The sequence below is a fragment of the Lepeophtheirus salmonis genome, chromosome 10 (assembly GCF_016086655.4).
Source record: "Lepeophtheirus salmonis chromosome 10, UVic_Lsal_1.4, whole genome shotgun sequence".
Taxonomy (NCBI): domain Eukaryota; kingdom Metazoa; phylum Arthropoda; class Copepoda; order Siphonostomatoida; family Caligidae; genus Lepeophtheirus; species Lepeophtheirus salmonis.
Genome location: NC_052140.2, coordinates 1,612,257 through 1,632,535, shown reverse-complemented (window position 1 = coordinate 1,632,535; position 20,279 = coordinate 1,612,257). Strand labels below are relative to the sequence as shown.

Here is a 20,279-nt window from a genome sequence, read left to right as displayed (position 1 = left end):
CGAAAGGACTCATTGACTGTGGTACCTTAATGAATCATAGTCGTGATTTGTGTTGAGGCTTGAAGAAATGTAAGAAACACCTTCGATGGAAAGAAAGGATTGTTTCAAGAGTTATGAACTAAAGTTAAAGTTCGAATCTATTAGATAAAAACATAAAACTGTGGGGAATGTGTATCGTACGGCAAAATTACTTAAAACAATATTTTTACAAGGCCCCTAATATGTATGAGAGATGTTTGTATATCCAAAAATGTACAATACTTAAAGAAAAAGGAAGGATAACAAAATAAAACACTGTGTGGTACCTGGTGCAACACTTTCTTCAATACATCATCATCACCTCACTTCTCCTTTAATAATATCACAAAAAAGATAAATAGTAAAATTGATATTCCAAAAATGATTAAGTCTGGATCAGAAATAATTTAAAAATGTGTTTTTTTTTGTTTTTTGTTAAATGACGTACACACTACTACTTTTTGTTGAGCCGGCAGTACCTCTTTGTACAGATACACCCTGATTTGGTATAGAAAGCAATGAAAAAAAAAATCCCTTGCAAAAAAATAATAATAGGGGCCTTTGCGCGTAAAAAAATACTAATGTTTACATAAATACATAAGTCAATTCAAGTATTATATTATCAAAGCATTAGTGAGCAGCCCTCAAAATTCATGAGTGATACTCCGCTCACAATCTTAAATGGCACATTACAATTGTAAGAAAAGTATATTTTCTAAAGCTATAAATCAAGTAGCGAAACGAAGACCACGAGATGAATATTTATCCAAAACATATTGGCATGGTGATGGTTTTTTTTACTGCTAGGGATGTATTACTACATAACTATGCAACCCAACATATTTACTCTTTTAAATGAATGTACAAGGTGAACTCTGCGAATGGGAGAAAAATTACATAAGTAATGAAGAGAAAAGATTAAGGAACGTTAGCTGATCTGGTAACGTAAAAAGCGATACCTTACGTGGGGAAAAGGATACAAATAAGACGTGTTTCGACGCTTACTTTTAAAGCATAGACCCTCATTGATTCTAAAAACGAGCGGCAGTACGCACACAAAATGGGGCAGTGAGCGAGAGATCACTATAATTTATTGAGCGACACTAATAATGCTTTGTATATACAGTTTAATCTGTATTAAACGGCGGTAAATGAAGTAGAAACTGAAAAAGCAACAGCTTAGTGCAGATGGCACGTTTAGAACAAGTGTCCGTGGGAACTGTATGTAACTTTTTAATAATTAAAATAACCTGATTGATTCATTTTATAAATTTACAACTTGTGTATTAATTAAACATAAAAAAAAATATATAACAAATCATATCACTGAATGATCATGAACAAATTAGAACTCAATTCCTTTGGAAAGTGGTGGTAGTAGTAGTGGCCCGGCAATCTAAGTATGGGAGGACAAAACATCAAACCAAACACAAAATAATAATTACATACATAACAATAAGACGAAAACGTAAGTTACTGAATTATAGGTAATTAATTGGATGATAATGATTATGGTATGTAAAGGTGACCCCTCTAAAAAAATAATAAAAAAATAAGCAATAATAATGTTAATGAAATAACAAATGAGAAAGACAAAAAAGTAGACAATGAAAAGATGTTTTTAAAACTGAATTCTGGTTTAAATAAAATCTTCAACTCAAGCAGCAAGCTTTCCTTGCTAGAAAATTTTGAAGAATTCCTCGTTCCTTCCTCCTTAAATGTGATTAAATCCTTAAATAATTAAGTCACTGTAGTTGTCGAAATGAAAGATAGCTTTGTGAGTAGACACACGTGTATACGAAGGAGGAAGCACGTGTGTAGACAACTATTTATCAGTATTATTGGAAATAAACTTTTATACATTTTTATCACCAGCAGAATAAAGAGAGCTCCGTCCCTTTAGGGCGCCAAGATGTCACTACCCGTTTCTTAATCTGAAAAAAGAAAGGAATGTATGTAGTAGACAAAGTTATATGAGTCGTCAGTAATCTATGAAAGTGATTCCCAAAAGGTCTCCACTCATATGGTTTTAATGGGAACTTGTCCCACTACCTATCCTCCCCCCTTGGAATTTTTTTAATTAAAAGATTGATAAAAAATGTTCCTTTAAAAATAAAAGGGCCACGCACACTGATCTTAGATTCGACTCTACCAGGATGTCAAGAAATCCCTAACATTCAAATACAATAAGTTGCCCCCCAAAAAAAAAGGGGCTCTGCAATGATCACTAATCGAGGGGTTTGATATGCAGTCTTACCTGTTGCATTTTCTCAAAATCCAGACAAGGTCTTTGAATATTGTGAGGTCTTGGCGTAGAGCGATGACGCTTACTCGGAGAATAATGTCTGCTATCTCCAGAGTGACGACGATGGTGTCTTTTGGATTGATCTCCAATTACTAAAAAAAAAGAAGTAAGATAAGCTTATGGAATAAAACAATAATAATATTATTTTCGTAGGCCAGTGCAACCTTTTCTATTTAATTCTGAATTGAGCATTTTCGTGTGACATATTAACATCGGCCATTTTGGGCCTCTAAACAACCCAGTTTTATAACAATGAAAACACTTTTTCCATCAATATTTAGGAATATATTAGACTATTGAATGCCAAATTGGGGCAACCGTACAGTTCTATCAAAATATCCCTCTATTTCCTAGTTTAATCTTACCCTCAAATATATTTAAAAAAAATGGTCTTACATCGTTATAGAATCTTATTTCCATATTGCAGATAAAATTCAACTATTAACGATTACAATGGAAAGAATAAGATATTTTCTCGTACCTAATTTATCAACCAAAAAATAATTGTACATCTTTAGACATTCTTGGGGATTTTCAGTACATATCACTTTGATTATATTCAAATATGACAGTTTATCATTGGCATAAAGTAGTATACAATGCTGGTAATGATTTTCATCAAGATAAAAATAAATAAAAAATTCCTGTTTTCTAAACTATAAAATAATTTAAGTCAATTACAGTCGACCTATCCCGAGTCTTTACAAATCGCTTTAACATACCCAAACAAAACCTGAGTAATATAATATTTAGGCGAGATATACAAATTGTAAGTCAAAACAATGGCTCACACATAGGAGAACAGGGGTTACTTGAATTAATATTAATTTGGATAGACAGTATAAGTACGCGCGTAAGTCTTTTTTTTTTTCCTCACTGGTTATGCTCTAAAAAGATTGCACTAATTAAATAATACGTTGAACTATAAAAAGTGTATATTAAGTAATACACATGAAATAACCAGAAATTGATACCCATTTAATTTATCACTTATTTTAAATGCAATCCCTGGGTAGAGTATAATTTTGTTGCATAACTGACAAAACTTCATGTGATGCTGCTTTCAGTAATGATTTTATCAGATATATAATTTTTTAAATAGACACTTTTAGAATGACACATAGCAAATTACATATTATAACATGGCATACTTGTTTAAGAAAATCTTTAATTTCGTGGATTGTGAACAGTTTGTAATATAGATTAATACAAATTAAATGTCATATTTTTTAAATTTAATTATTCAAATATATAGTTTTACTTTAGTATATAATTAAAAACCATTGCCAAAAAATAATATTTAATGATTTTTCAAGCCTTTTTTTGCAAAGAAATATAGTATTTACTACTATTTACTTTATTTCTCTCCTGCACAAATCACTCTTTTTATTATTTATTCTCTTTATAATATCTATACTAATAAGGACAAACTAAAATTTCAAGATGAAATCAATCTTGAACAAAAATCAAGAAAAGGAAAAACACCGAATTCATTTCTTTACTTCACATATAAAAACATTTCATCAAGATGTTTGAGGAATTATATACAAATAATTGAAATGACTTACGATGCTCAATAATTTTACCTATAGTTAAGAAACTTTATTTGATTTAAGTGACTTAATTTGGCCCGGACATGACTTCTTCAAATACATAAAACTTAACAATTTCTCATTATTTTATTGTAATGATCAATTTTGGTTACTTGAAGTGTTACTAACAGTACATCCAAAAATATATTAAGGATACTTTGTTGATGAAATTGGACGAATATTCGTCAAAGAATACTAATATAATCCTCATTCCATATTTTTTTAAAACAACAACACCCTAGCTTGTTTTTGTGTTGACGGGCCACAAATGAAACAATAGAAACACACTTACTCGGAATATCTGAACTTTGTCCTGGCTCACTTGAGGTAGTAGAAGATAGATGGAAGAATTTGGGTGGCGGAGATTGAGACTGGCGAGGCCTATGTACATCAAGAGGGGGTGAAGTACGGAACTGGACCGGAGTTGTAACGCCAAGAGTATATTTTTCATCTTCCACTGAGCTGGAACTAACTGACCTTATCACAAATGCAGGAGATTGAGTCTAGACGGAAACAAATAATAAAAATTAGTTAAGTTCAATAAATTATTATTAATTAATGTGTGCGTTTTTATTTTAGTGATTAAAGTTAACTTTGTAAAACATAAAATAATTTCTTGAAGAAAGAAACGATACTACTAATAGTATAGTATTTGTTGACTTTAAAATGAGAGAAATAACTTTACTGAAATTGATAAAAAATAGTTTTATAGGGGGTAGTAATGAGAGGATTATATATTTAAAATTTAAATTCCTGTATAATCCTAAATACATAATTGATTATCAATTATGTTAAAACTTGTTATGAATTAATTAAAAAAGGTACTCGAACTTGTTCGGATTTGGCTTACAATAAAATGAACTCTTTAAATTAAAACTTTTTGTCTCATTTTGAGAACATAAAAGCCTCCTAATAAAACATCGGAAGAAACAAAAGTTTCTTGAAATATTCCCAGGATTTTTATATAATAAAATGTATATATTTTCAAAAGAAGATATTTTATTATTTAACAGCCTTCATAAGGGATATTCGGATATACAAAGGGAGTGCGGTAGATATATAATTACTCCCTCTTATATTCTTAATTTAATAAACAAAATTGTGTCATTAGTTAAATAAATAATGTATGTTACTATTTGAAGGATTTATTGCAAAAAATGGATAACTTTAATAAACCCGGTTACTTAGGACTCAGTAAAGTATTCACATGCCACATTTAAGGGCAAGCCTGTTAGCCCCAAAGAACGAAACTGTGATACATAGATACACGATTATTAATAATATAGAGAAATTGATCATTATAATTTTGCCATATTATAAGTAAAGATACATCAGCAACTTCTTTTTTGATAAAAGAAAATTATAATTAATTATTATCCTAGTTTTAATTTATCTCATTTTAAATCTACATGATCATTAATTCAGAGGTTTGACAATGATGTGTATTGGGACATTACGAGTGGAAAAAGAAGGTTGATCAAGATAATAAAAGTTAATTAGAGTATTTTTCTCTTTCTCTCTCAAAAGAAGAACAAAAGTCTTTAAGACAAGTGCTTACATGCCAACGTTGTTGCATTGAATTCGTATAAATTCATATTAATAATAACTAATTAAACTTTTATAGTTTATACACCATGACAGACTTTTTTGTTCTATTTTACAAGAAAATTTCTAACTTTGTGATAAGAGCAAAATATATTTACACATTCATACACATAATTAGTTTGAGAAAGAAAAATAGAAACACTCAGATTCAACATGAAGAGAGCGTTGGGTTTCGGTCTGAAAATGATAGAAAAGACGGTTATACTTTGAACTTTTGGTCTCTTATTAACCCATTAACGCCTACCGTGATCATATGAACACAGCAATTCTTTACACTATTTAATCAATGCCAGAGAAAATTAATCCTTTTAATAGGAAAATATGAAGTATTATCATATTTCATATTTAATAATTATTTATTATCATATTTAAGAGTGTTTTTGATCAATTTCAACTGTTAGTAATAAATATATTCCGTAGTTAATATCAATTTTTCCCCAATCAATCTTCTTTTTTTTCAAAAATAGAGGATTCATTATTCTAGACTTTAGGTTAATTATTCACAAATCTTGACCAAATTAACTAAAATATATTGTGATACTTTAATATACACATTATTGTTCTATTATATATAGAGAAACTAAAGAAAATATGTTTAAAATCTATTAGAATACAACCTTTTTCTCAGCCGAAGCACTTCCTTTTTGAGAAAAAAATGTCCATACTTGCTTAAATAAAAAGTTTCATTCAAAAATCAAATAAAAGAAAAGGAAATGTTTGTCTACGATTTTAATTTCGGTCTGCAAAAAAGATCCTCAGATCCTTAGGAATATCCTTAAAATATTGCTCTACCGCTCACATTTTTATCCTTTATGTATGTATAACATAAGATCTATACTTTTTTTGCAATGCATTTTTCAAAGGGGAAAAAGTGCATTTTTGGAATTTGAAGAACCAGTCAAATGAAGATACAACAAGGAGCTTTATTTTTTCCATGGTGTATATGTTGTGTACAAATTGCACCCAAAAAGATGAGATGAATAATTTGAAATGAAGGATTTACAGTACTTGGGATGAGGATCATGCAACAATTGAATATTCCATGGATGATAATGTACTGTTTAAATACAAATTATTGAATATAAGTATTCTGTGGCACAGTATAAAGTTCAAATAATCACAGTTTCATCACTTATAAATAGATAATAACCCTATCATTTTAATATATAAAAATGAAATGATATAACCAATGTATAGTTAGTTGATAATTATTAGAATGACCAATCTAAATATTAAATAATGCATTTTAAGACGAAGAAATGGAAATCTTCTACACAACATATATATCTATAGTTTTTTTAGTATGACGTAATGTATTTCACCTCAGACTCAGAGTCCGACCCGTCTATTTCGGACCATTTACGCTTTTCGGCTGCGACGCTGGTAGACGAGGTAGATGTACCCGAAAAGCCTGGTGGCTGCTTCTCACTGATTATTTCTTTGAGCTCCTCTTCTGAGGAATAATTATCATCTATATCACATGTGCTTCTTTCATTTTGTGAGCAAAGACTATTACTACTACTAATTCCAGTAGGAGGAGGAGTACAAGACGAATCTTCGAACTGTCGAAATATAGTTCTGTGAAGTTCAAATCGTCTTCCAGTGTATGAAACTATTAAGAAATAAAATGAGTAGTAGTTAAAATATATATATTATAATTATATAATTTGTCTCATTAACACAACAATTCTCTTTTGATTTTCGTTTCTTTAACTAAATACCATCATTAATTAATTGCTCCTCCTTCAACTCTTAGATGACGCAAATTAATAGTTAGCATCTACATAAATAATAACGATTGAAAATTTATTTGAGTGAATCGAAATTCTAAATTTTAGAAATCGAAGATGAGTACATCAAACACCCCATGATTTCTAAATTTTTGATAGATTTTCTTAACTATTCTCTCATATGTGATACATGGTGATCAGACCATGCATACAAAAAAATCAATAAATATGAGGTGGTCTTGGGGGACATCAAATGCTCATATATAAAAACAATCTTGAGCAAAAAGCAAGAAAAGTCTAGATATTTTTTTACTTCATATATACATGTAGCCCAACATTTCATGGGCATACTTAAGTTAATTATAGGCTTTGTATTCAAATTTGGGGGATGAGTAAGATACTGAATAATTTTAACTATAGTTTGGAACTTTTATTTGATTTTAAAGACTTGATTTGGTCTTGATTGGCATTTCCAATAAGATCCATCAATTTTGGCTACTTTAAGTAGTGTGATTTGCGACACATCGAGAGGATTAATAAGAATAAATCGTAGATAGAAATTGACGAATATTCGTTGAAGAATACAAATGTAATCCACACTCAATTATGAGAAAAATCATTACAGCTAGTTTTTTGTGACAGGCCACGTATGTAACATAAAAATCCTTAATTTTCTTATGAAGTTTGATTTGATACCAAACTTGAATAGGTTCAAGGAAAACATATTAAGTTATGGACTTTTATGTTATGACTCAGACTCAAAAATCTCAATAAAAAAATCATTTTATTTTTAAAATTAATGTTTTTATGGGGGATTATCATGCGTTTACACGTATTTAGTTTTGGAACGGACCAATAGATAGTTCATTTCTAAGAACTTTGCATATATAATCTTCAGAACGCTTAGTTATCCTTTCGAAATAAAGAGGTTATCTAATTTAAAATATTCATTGTTTGTATGAGTGAAAATGTCATGATGAATTAAATTTTGAAAGTATAAAAATGACTAACGTGTAAGTGTTGGATCAGTCCTAGGACTGATTGTCTAATCTGTCTATTTCCCCCTCCTTTCAGTCTTTTTTTTTTTTGTCGGTCCGATCTTTTTTAACTTTCAAATGATCTTAAGGACCGATACCTCTGTCCTTCAGTCCTAGCTATTCTTCACTCATAGCAAGGATTGAATAATATAAAAACGAAGAAAAAAATATATGATAGATAGAACGTATATTAATCCTATGTAGCCATACACCTCCTACTTTAAACTTTAGCTATCTTGTACCTTGAAAGAGGTTATGTTGAACAGCTGTTAGGACAAAGTTAGTAATTATATCATTTAGGCTGTTTTAGTAACCAAAAAAGACCGATAAGCACCGGTCATAAGACTGAGTTATTTTATTAGGACCGGAATGATATGACTGCAGTCTTTTAAGTGTTTATAAGCCGATCCAACACTGTATTTTCTCTCCCCTAAACAAGAAAGATTTAAAATCACAGAACCTCTTTATTTTGAAAGGGAGAATTGTTGAGTTATGAAAATTATAATCTACAAATTTCTTAGGAATAAATTGTGTGCATACACATGATAGATGTGGTTAAAGAGACTAAAAAGGAAAGAGGAGACAAGATGGTTCTAAATTTCTAAATATAAAAAGTACACAAAAACTATGCATATGAATTATGTTTAGGATTCATGTAACCTCGATCAAAAAATATAGAATATAAATACCATTCAAAGATAATTAGGGTTATGTATTTTTGTTTTAAAATAACATAAAAATGTTTAGAGCATAATTATGATTAAGATACTAAGAAATATGATTTTAATTAATATTTTATGTTAATTAAATTTAACATATAGTTAAATCTAAAGAAAAATACATGACCTCGTCCGAAACGTTGACTTCTATTAAATTACATTAGATGAATCTCCGTCATAAGACGTTCAGAGCGCATATACAAAATTTTAGACGAATCGAATTAGGGATAAGAAAAACATTCTTGATTGATATACATCACTCCTCTTTCCCTTATAGTCTCTTTAGATTTGGTAACCCACCTTTACAAATGGTCAAGGAGTCAAATTTCAAAAAAGCAAGAAAATTCTTATCAGGCATTAACCTAGCGGGCGTTATAGAGGTTAACACAACCACGAATTCACAATTCCCCCCAAAAATAAAGATTCTGGATGGTCACGGATTGTTTTTATTGTTGTGCGTTAAAATAAAAACAATCTTGAATAAAAATCAAGAAAATGAGAAAATTATTTTGTATTTTTTTACTTCATATATTCAAATTTGTGGGAAGAGTTAAGGTGTCCAATAATTTTAGGTATATTTGAGAACCTTTCTTTGATTTAAGAGACTTATATTGGCCTAGATATGACCCCTTTCACCCATAAAATCTATCAATTTCTCATTCTTTAATTGTGACGCTCAGTTTTGGTTACTTTGCAGTACACTCAAAAAGTTAATAAGAATAATTGATATAAATTGACGATAATTCGTCAAAGAATACAAATACTCTATTTTGAGAATAATTATTCTTGCTTACTTTTGTGTTGACGGCCCACATATATTATTATAAATTTAAGTAAGACATTAGTCTTAGAAGCAAAGACATTCATCAATGTTTCATGAAATAAATAGGATATAAAAAATTGAACATATATACTCGTAGTATCCTAAAAAGGAATAAAAAGTTCATCATGGATTAATTAATCGTCCTATTTAATAATGAGACATCAGACGTTCCTCCCATTATAATTAAGCCACTGATATTTAATATGTTTAAAAAAAAGGAACTTCTTTGTTTGTTACAAGTTACAGATTGTTATTAAATACCAGTAATTGTAAGCTTATTTGATAAATAATGAAGTCAGGAGAGACACAAACTAACAACTGTCAACTACTTTTTCCTTTTCTTTTTGTTAAGATAAAGTACGTATGTGGCCTGTCAACACAAAAGCAAGCTAGAATATTTATTATATAAATGGAGTTTGGATTACATTTGTATTCTTTGAAGAATTATCGCCAATTCCTATCAACAAAATAGCCCTTTGGTTGGTCCTTGATTGCAGATCAAGTAGCCAAAATTGATCGTGATAACAAAATAATAATAAAAATTATAAATTTTATGTGAAAGGGGCCATATCGAGGCAAATACCAGTCTTTAAGTCAAGTAAAGGTAAAAAACTATAGGTAAAATTCTTGGGTATCTCAACTCATCCCACAAATTTGAATAATAAGCATATCATTGACTCAAATATATCTATGAAATATTGGATTGTATATAAATATAAAGCAGGGGAAAAATTGAATTTTCTCTTTTTCTTCATTATTGTTCAAAATTGTTTTTATATTGACCCCAAATATATAAAAACAAAACAAATGCAAAACAATTCTATATCAAGGACTGAATTATTGCTCGTATATGTTGAATACTAAATATCAACTCCCCAATTATAGTCATTTTCCTAGGAGTGAAAGGAAGTTAAAGATTTTTATTTCATGACATTGATAATACTCAACAGCCAGAGACGGAGTATTGTCCTTTATCTGTTTAGCTCCATGAGCAATATTCTTATTAATATACAACTGAAAGAGATAAACAACGTCTCAAAATCATATCAACCAACCTTATTTAAGTCAGGATTCAGTATTTTATCTTTGGACTCAGCTTTATGACTACTCCTCTCAATAGTGGAGTAGAGAGAGAGGTACAGAGAGATTTCTATAAAAGATCACGTCATAGTGTCAGGAGTGTCTTTTAAACTGTTCGCCTCCATGTCAACTCATCTTACAACCGAACATGAGACACAAAGAGTGTAATATAAAAGAACAAAACATACTCCTTGTAATATATAGTGAGGGGTGCATTTATCTCTGGGTTCAGCTTCATGACTACTCTACTCAATACAGAGCTTGAGGGAGAGAGGTACAAAGAGTGTTTCATTAAAGATCCAATTCTAGTCTTTTCATCTGTTCACCTTCATAAAAAATAAGCACTACTCCTCTCAAAATACAGAAGAGGGGATAAAAGAGTGTCTCAAGATCAAAATCCTTGATTCTACAGATTCCCTCTAGTGAAGTCAACGACTGACTTTTCCCCCCTCTTCCTTTTGCCAGAGGCAACCCAGCTGGCGAAGGGCTGGAGAGGAGGCAAGGGGAAGAAGACAAAACAACACAATAGTGGAGAGAAGAAGCCCTTTGGAGGACTTGAAGGAACGAACACTTACCTTCTTCTTCTTCCACAGCATCGTCTCCTATTTCATCATCCTCAGACTCTGTTCCCGAATCCTCTTCCTAAAGAATCAATGAATGAATGAATGAAAGAAAGAAAGAAAGAAAGGAAGCCTTGAACTAACTCTGCTTCACTTACCCGATCCTTTTGACATCGTATCTCCTCCTCACGCAAACTCTGACCCTCTAACTTTTTAGCGAGGAATTGAAGGCTCATTCTGGAGTGTATTATTTATTATGAATTTATCGATATCTCCAAAATACTCTTGATGATTCTATGTAGTTGTTGGGAGGAATGAATAAAAGTAGCCCTAAAAGGAATATAAAATACAATTAGTCAAATGGATCCATGGATCCTTCAAGTCCATCACGAACCTACCTTCCCAACACACACACGATTAAATCTTCTGTACAAAGATGCCTCAAAATCGAATCCCTTCTTCTTTCGCTCTCTCCACAATCACAATAACTTAAATAAAATGTAATATATTCTCTTCCAAAATGGAATAGTAAAATTCACATACTCACCAGAGAAAGAAAAAAAACGTAACGTGTGTGTATGTATTTATATATATATATTTAGTAGTAGTAAGTTCGTAGTATGATCAAAAAAAGAGCACGCGTTACCCGGTCGGGTCTATCTCTTCTATAGCAGTTCTACTAGTAGTAGTTTCTACACGCACACGGCATACCACACAATTCACTATATACACACACACGTAGTGTAGTGATATACAAAAAAAGAAATAGAAAAAAAGTCGTCTACTCGCGCACTCCTTTCTACTCTTAACAATCATTTCTTTTAAGCTCCTACCTTGCAAAGCCATCATCCTCATAGTATCTATGGGATATACAGCATATTAATTATAATTGAACAAGGAATTTATTTTCATATTGCATATAAAAAGTATATATCATGTTTGAACACTAGGGTAAGTATGAACATACAATGGCTCTTAAAGTGATGTCTGTAGTGAGAGTCATAGAGAGAAAAAAGAGGAGGGAATTGTCATAATTTTAATCGAGCCCCACACTGTGTGTACGTATGTAAAAGTTATATATGTATATATATATATATATTTCATGTAAGCTAGTCCTGACTTTCCTCGTACCGGCTCGAACATTTTAGTCTTACAAACATTCTAAAACTATATATATAATACTTGGAGGAGATGTAATTTTTTAAGTAGTGTAAAATAACCATTTTTAAGAGGAATGACGTTTGTGTTTTTTTCCTTTTTTGCGTACTACATTTTCTGCAAAAAAACTATGCCAGGGAATGCCTTAAGAAATTAACAATATACTATTGTGTACAAAATACACTGTGGATTGAGTCGGCTCGCTTATTATGTATGTCTATGTTGTACATGAATGTTACAAGTTCGAGCGAGTAACTCTTGAATATCCTTTTATAATATTACAACTATTGAGATGACAAAATATTATACTATCTACAACAAGTGAGAAGTATGAATATAGGAGATACTACTTTGACCTCTAACAGCTCCGTTAAAGAAAATACTCTTCTAATTGTGGTTGGTTGGTTGGTTATTTGGGCTGAAAAAGAAAAAGAAGTAACAACGAAAAATACATTAATACCATTTATATATTGTTAAGTCGTCGTGCCTCGTATTATAGTTGTTCAAATACTAATGAAATTTCGTCAAGCAAACAACCAAGAACGTTCATTTTTTAAATATGAATGTTATTTGTGGAATGAGCCTATCCATCATTTTTTTTCCAAAATACAAAATGAATGTATTCAGTCTTGTTGAAGAAGTGTTGTACAGTACGAATAACTTATTATTCGCTCTTATACCTTAAGATACAGGGCTGTAATCACCATGGGAGGGGGTAATATTTTTTTTCAGTAGTAGTTTTTATCGCCCTATTAACTCATGACTCATCTAGAGTAACTCCAATCCTCCCCCTCCCAGAACAAACCCGTGATTATGATATTGAGAGGTGGATTCCGAAAAAAAAAAGTTTTTATTGTGATACAAACATAGAGAAAGAAAAATATAGTTTAGACAAAGCTTGCAAAAGATTTTTCCATTAGCGTCAGCTGTTAACTTTGATATGCTCAAGGTTTAGTATCTTTCCAAAACTGCCTTAAAAGGATTCGATTGATTTTTTCTTCCTATGCTGCATTTCTTTTATTAGGATTCAAAAAGTTTCGAATCCATTCGAGGAAGAAATCTGCTTAGTCCAAACTGATAAAAATGTTGATCTATGTCATAGAGAAGGAGAAATGAGCGCATTCGTTGTGTAAAAATTCACTCCTCTTAATTTGTACAACCTGACAATATAAGTTGCAACATGTGGAAGTTATTTTTCAAGGAAACGGTATTGTTAGATTCTTCCACTCTAGAAGCCGTATTCAAAAAATATCGTTTAAGGTAAAACAAAACGAATATTTTGTATTTCCCTCAGAAACAGGGCCTAATAGTAGATCAAACACAAAAGCTGCATTAAACTTCTCAATATGATTATATTTATTATTTGTCTGCCTAACTAAGCCAAGTGGCATGTACAATTCAGAACTCTATGGCTGTGAATTTGAAAATACTTAACTCTATAATAAAGTGGTTTCACTCACCATCCATAAATGGCATCATAATTTATAATTGGGGACTCAAAGTTGATATTTTTATTTGAAATAAACCTAGATAAAACCGCATCAATTGGATTTAAAAATAAAACACATATAACTAGGATTGAATACTACTTGATACCAAGGATATACAATATATATTTGAATATACTGAAAATTCCTATAAAATGTCTAATTTCATACAACTTTTTTTTTATTGTTTAGGGACGAGAACATGTCTCATTCCTTCCATTGTTATAATTAATTTTTATCGGTGAATATATAATAAATAAAATTGCATAACGATACAACAACGTTTTTAAATATATTCTAGGGTCCGTGTGATATATAATAAAACGAGGTAATAGAGGGATATTTTTTTGATTGAGAGTAAAGGTTTAAGTCCTTTAATTTCTTGGTTCCCAGTTTGATTTATAATAGTTCACTTTTTGATGAGTGTTAAAAAAAGGTTTTTATTGTTATAAAACATGGTTGGTTAGATCCCTAAAAATGGCCGACATCAACAATGCTGACGTCACATCATAACGCTTTATAATTAGTAGTAGTAGTAGTAATAGTATTCTTGGTTCATGCCTCTCTCTCTTTCTTTCTTTCTTTTTTCATCTTCTATTTCGAAAAGCCCTTTATTATTATGTTATAGACTCTAAGTCCATAAAATTTATATATAGAATAGGAGTAATTCAACAACGAAGTCGTCGTTTTCCTCCTCCCTTCTCTCTCTCCTTTTTCCAGCAATGCTTCAGCTCAAGCTCTAGAGAGAGAGAGGGAGAACAATAATAATAACAATAATTACTATTGCATGGCAATCAGCTGTTTAAGAACATACCATACACTACTCAAAAGGGGAGGAAGTATACATACATTGATATAGTCAATGTATTACATACTGAATATATTTATAAACCTATGTAACAGAGGTGGGCATAGAAGGATCTTTGATAAATGAAGTCATCATAAATAAATCATTTTAATCACCCAAATTTAGACATTGATTAGATCTAAATTAAGAATAATGTCAAAAAATCCAAGGGCTTTAAAGATATTTAAAGTTTAATTAATCTAATTTAAATGGAAAACGGAGATACTTTACTTTATTATTAGTGGCAATGATGGTTTGTAGAGTGTGCTGGATCCCTTTTAAGACCCCATGTCAAAGGACTGATACAACCCTAGTCAAGGCTATTCAAAATATTCGATGACAATAGACTATTCTCATACCCTGTAGTTGTTTCTACATTTTTATTGAGTGATCTATATTAATAAAGCAAAATTTGTCGGTATGAATGTATGTTTGAATGAATGAAAATAATCACTTTTGATCACGGAAATAACAATGCAGCCATACTGAAAATGGGGGAAGGGCTTGTTTTAAAAATGACCTTAAAAAACCTACTCCTGCTCTCAGGTTAAAATATTTCTTTCAAATAAATAGTTTTTTCTTGGTCAAGACAAATATTCTTTCATTTGAAGGGAGGATGCAACCCCATAAACCTCCCCTGCGTCCCTTAATATCGCCTGTGTTTTACATGTAGCTTCGAGCGTGTGTATATATGACTCAGACAGGTAGCGCTTTAGATACTAAAGTACTCCCTGGCTCATCAGTCATGACGTCATATTAATTGAGCTGTTATTATTATTCCTTCATTCTTGAAGAGAGAACATCTATTTATTGAGTAACTACGTGTGAGTCTGCCCATGCCAAGTACTACCGCTAGTTGCTTATAAACTCAAATAAGAAATTGTCCTCATTATTATTTTTCATAATATGCTGTTGTAGATCAGGGGTCTACAAACTACGGCCCATGGGCTAAGTAATATTCCATCCTGCCCACAACACCTTAAAAAAACTATAAAATAAACTTAACACAGATAAGATTTAGGGAGGGAGGTGGGGTGGAATATAACAGTTTTGGCCCTTGGAATTTACTGTAGTATTACGTATTGTCCCGATTATTAATTTCCATTCAAGTTGAGGTTGAGTTCGAGGTAATGCATGATCAGGGAATTAAAATATCGTCATAAAATCAAAGTTCAACAATTAATTTAAAAGTATGACCCCTTCAATTAATTAATAATCTAATGATGTAGGATATTTTAGAAAATATTTATTTGCGTAATAGGAGATTACATGCTTTAAACAGTTGTATTTATGTATATAATCACAACAAAGCAAAAATTAAATTAATCCAAGTTGCCATGTATATTTATAATATTACAGGGTCGTAATCACCCTATAAAGAGGGAGGGGGGGGGGCTTCAAACTAATTTTTTTAGTACTGAATTAATTATCTGGCAATTAATCGGTAGTCGTCCATAGTTACACTAGTCAAGATCCCCAATAAAAACATAATTGCGATAGCAGCACTCTACAGCCGCGCCACTACCAATTATATTTCTTCTTGTCTATATAATTTCCACAAAAATAGAAGAACACCGTCTCGCAAAGTCGCTGGAATGATTAGTATTCCATGGCTTGTTCAAACACTCTTTGAAAACAGGGCATCGACTACAGGGGGAGGGGAATGCTATGCTATGGGGAAGACCCCTCCGACAAAAATATTGTCAAATTTGTCGAATAAACAATGTTTTTTGTCAAAAACAGAAAATATGTTGCCAAATTTGTTTTCGCCCCTAAAAAATGTTTATTTGTTATTAGTAAAAAAAGGTCATTAAAAAAATATTTCAAAATTGTCAAAGTTTAGAATAATTCAAATATCAGCCCAGTTTGTAAAAACCTTTTTTCCTTCACTGGCTCTTATGATGAGGGTTTAGTAGTTTTTAATGAAAAAAAAAAAAAAAAAAGAACGTGAGGAAAAGGTGAGAGCAAGACATATGTTACATCTGAATTAAGACCCTTGTTGATATCAGCTGCATGTTTTATGATTTTGGAGGGAGAAAATGAGTTACTACTATAAAGAGGATTCTGCATTTAAATAACGTTAGTGGAGGGAAAATCTTGTAATTATATTTAAATTCAGACATTTATTTTACAATGCATTTTTAGAACAATTTACACCAAAGATAGGCAATAATGCTTACTTCAAAGGGAGAAGTTAGCACCACGACCACCAATTAAATAATGAACAAAAAAGAAACCATGTTTCTTTTTCTAATTTAAAGGTAGTTTTTTTGATTATACAAACTACTCATCTCTACTTATGAGGATTCAATACAGAGTAGTTATAGAAACAACTACTGGAGATGGTGAGTTTAAGTATAACATTTTTAGCCGGGGTCTACGCAAAAAGGGGTCATTGCCACACAAATTTCTGAGAAATTAAAATTATTATTTAGCTAGGGTGATTTTCAAAAGAAGGACATGGGGCCCAAATAGTATCAGTTTTACGGGACAGGGAGGGTAAATATTTAGAAATGAGTAAACTTTAAGGTTAAATTTTGAATATTGTATATAATTTTAATAGTAAGAAAATTGGAGTTTTATCTCTCTTTATTTTTAAATTGACTTTTATCATATATTTTTTTATATTGTATATATTATTAGGGGGACCATCTGTACTCTTTTTGCATCCTGAAAATCGACTTAACCAATAAAAAACGGACATTAAATAAATCTATAAAAAACTTTTCCGGACCTCTGACCAGGATGTAAAAAGAAGATATGTCCAGGGAAATGAGGACAGTTAGCCAACAAAGATAAAACAGTAAATAAATCGTTTTTTTTTAAATTACGGTTGTTGGTAGGGTTATAAATCTTGGGCATTTTTAGTGTGTGATTGTTATTGTAGAATTCAGGATCTACAACTGAGTCATTTCTTCTTATGTCCTTGCTTGATACGGAGTGGGACTTGTGTTTATTTCCTTGCTCTAATAGCAATTTAGTGAGAAGTCATTACATCTAAGCTGCTCTCCTCTCAAACATTTATGTTATTTTGTTTTACATACCAAAAATGCTTACGATTTACAAGTCTACGTAGGAATATCTTTGAGTATAAAGCGTAACCAAGGATGTGTGTGCTCAAGGATGACTGAGAGTAACGGAGAGGAGTTATAAGTGTTAAACTCAGATTACAATTGAGGATTCGACAACAGTCACTTTTGAGTGTATGATATGTGTAGCTATATGTTAAACAAATATGAATATGGAATATCGCACTCTGTTTTTATTTGCAATCTGAACAGTGTTTTTTATTATCAAAAGCTGTTATCATTATTATTTTATTCTTGAAGGGACAGCATACCGAGTGTTCCATTAAAATCTGAACACTTTAGGCCTTCCCCTCGACATGCACTCAAAAAGTGTAGGGAGTTAGCTCAAAAGTACTCAAAAGACTCATTCCAAAGAGCTTGCAACAGAACAGATAGTTTTCTTTCATTGGTGATGTCAAAAGTGTCCTTTTCGCCCTCACAAGGCTCTTTCTACCCACTTTAGTGAGAGTTCTCTGGATAGTCTGGTGTGAAACCCCAAGATATATTGTATGGACCATCTTGGACTTGAGAAGATTGGCCCGGGCCGTTTTTTTCTCATTCTTTCTTACTCTTCCCGGTACAGTTGGGCCTTTTTGACAGAGTTTTGGACTTGCTGACGGCGGTCCTGGAGACGCCCAAATACCTGGAAATTCGTCGATTACGTTCAGGTGTCATTTTCTGGACTTGTACGTAAGCTAGAGAACTCAGGTTTGTTTTGCTTTGAAACTAATTGTTTATTCTTTAATATATCGAAATATCAATTAATTTCAAAAACTCAAACTTGATTAATTATTGAATTAGTAAGTGTTCAGATTTCAATGGTCCACCCGGGATAAGTATATAGTGACCACTAGTGTTGTGTCAGCCTTTATTTATTCGGTCCAGTCAAGTCCTTTAGACCGTTGGCCCTTCGGACTGCCAATATTATGAATAAAAAATAAAATAAAGTTAGTGATGACATCAAGGACCGAACTTTATAAGTTTTAGGACTAATATTCAGGACTCAACTGGACCGGACCGAGACTGAACCAGACTGCAGTCATAAATAAGGACAGATACAACACCAGTAATCACTATTACGTGAAAAATAAGAGTAACCCTTGTCATTTGCCTCTCCACTTTCAAAAACAAACGGCCCTATTTAGTAAATTTAAGTTTTTTTCGTTCGAGTTCGAGTAATACTCGAATCCAACACTAATACTTTATAATTTACGGCAGAAAGGGGAAATACGAGGCACGCGGTTAGTGTATTTTACATTATTATGTATTACTATAGTTTTTTATTCCTTACAAACTAGCCTAACAATAATACTGTATACTTCTATGTTTTAGAGTGTATTTACTGTCTATTAATATAACAACCCCGCTCGTATACTTACTAGTTACTTAGTTATGTATGTATTGTAGTAATCGTACTTCTCTTTCTATATATAGTATATAAATGGCCCGTCAACATAGAAATAATATTGAACAAAAATCGAGAAAAGGTCACAATTGATCTTCTTACATCATATTCAGGGATGAGGATTTTAAAGCCTCAAAATTGAAGGATAACGTATATTACATTATTTTCCCCAAATTAATTCAGGTATTCAAAAGTATTTTGCTCTTACATGACGGTGTCAATTATAGTGAAGTCAATTACTCAAGCCAACCACCTAAAGCTTCAATCACAGCCTCCAACCTGGCACAGACCTTGATGAGGAACTGACTCTACAATAAAAGGCTGGAAGGAGTCAACAATATACTGTGGACGTTTATTGGACTCTCTCATCATGACGCCCGTTTTTTGCTCTGAATACGATCATGAGAAGACTTGGGATTTTGAGGGATTTTTTTGGCCGAAACGAGCAAAAAAAGAGCGAGCGCTAAAACGTTAAAAAATAAGCACCAAAAATATAAAATTGAGCAATTTGTTTTTAAAGAAAAATACAGTTTTATAAGAATAATGAAACGTAATAAGTGTTGTTTTATATTTATCATAATTCATTAATAAATTTTGCTATATTATATCGACAAATCAATATTATAGAAAACATTTCTTCCGTTCATTTTTGTATTCGATCCGAATTGGTAGTTTTAAACATACTTAAAGGCCGTTTAACGTTCACATTAGTAGTTGGAACAGATTTAAAAGTGGCAAGATCTTCAGGAGTCTAGTTAGTCGGAGGCATCTCATTATAATCGCCAATGATTATAGATTCAACCTTTTGCATAAATGGAAGATCAGGATCTATGTGAATAAAAGTA

General features: G+C 31.5%; 1 protein-coding gene across 6 annotated transcripts in view; it reads right to left on the bottom strand.

The window, feature by feature from the left end:
- Positions 1 to 1,276: 1,276 nt before the first annotated feature.
- Reph (Regulator of eph expression) overlaps positions 1,277 to 20,279 on the bottom strand; it is a 72,341-nt gene continuing 53,338 nt past the window's right edge. For 2 of the 6 annotated variants that reach the window (XM_071891516.1, XM_071891515.1), the window contains exons 5-12: positions 12,017 to 12,329; positions 11,868 to 11,957; positions 11,628 to 11,799; positions 11,485 to 11,551; positions 6,843 to 7,132; positions 4,208 to 4,418; positions 2,276 to 2,415; positions 1,277 to 1,952 (exon numbers count right to left, since the gene is read on the bottom strand). In XM_071891516.1, coding sequence (XP_071747617.1) covers positions 1,887 to 1,952; positions 2,276 to 2,415; positions 4,208 to 4,418; positions 6,843 to 7,132; positions 11,485 to 11,551; positions 11,628 to 11,705 — 852 coding nt within the window. In that variant the 5' untranslated portion in view covers positions 11,706 to 11,799; positions 11,868 to 11,957; positions 12,017 to 12,329 and the 3' untranslated portion in view covers positions 1,277 to 1,886. Of the gene's footprint in view, positions 1,953 to 2,275; positions 2,416 to 4,207; positions 4,419 to 6,842; positions 7,133 to 11,484; positions 11,552 to 11,627; positions 11,800 to 11,863; positions 11,974 to 12,012; positions 12,330 to 20,279 lie in introns of those variants that run through there. The other 4 variants (XM_071891517.1, XM_071891518.1, XM_040720116.2 and 1 more) reach the window with 4 other exon arrangements.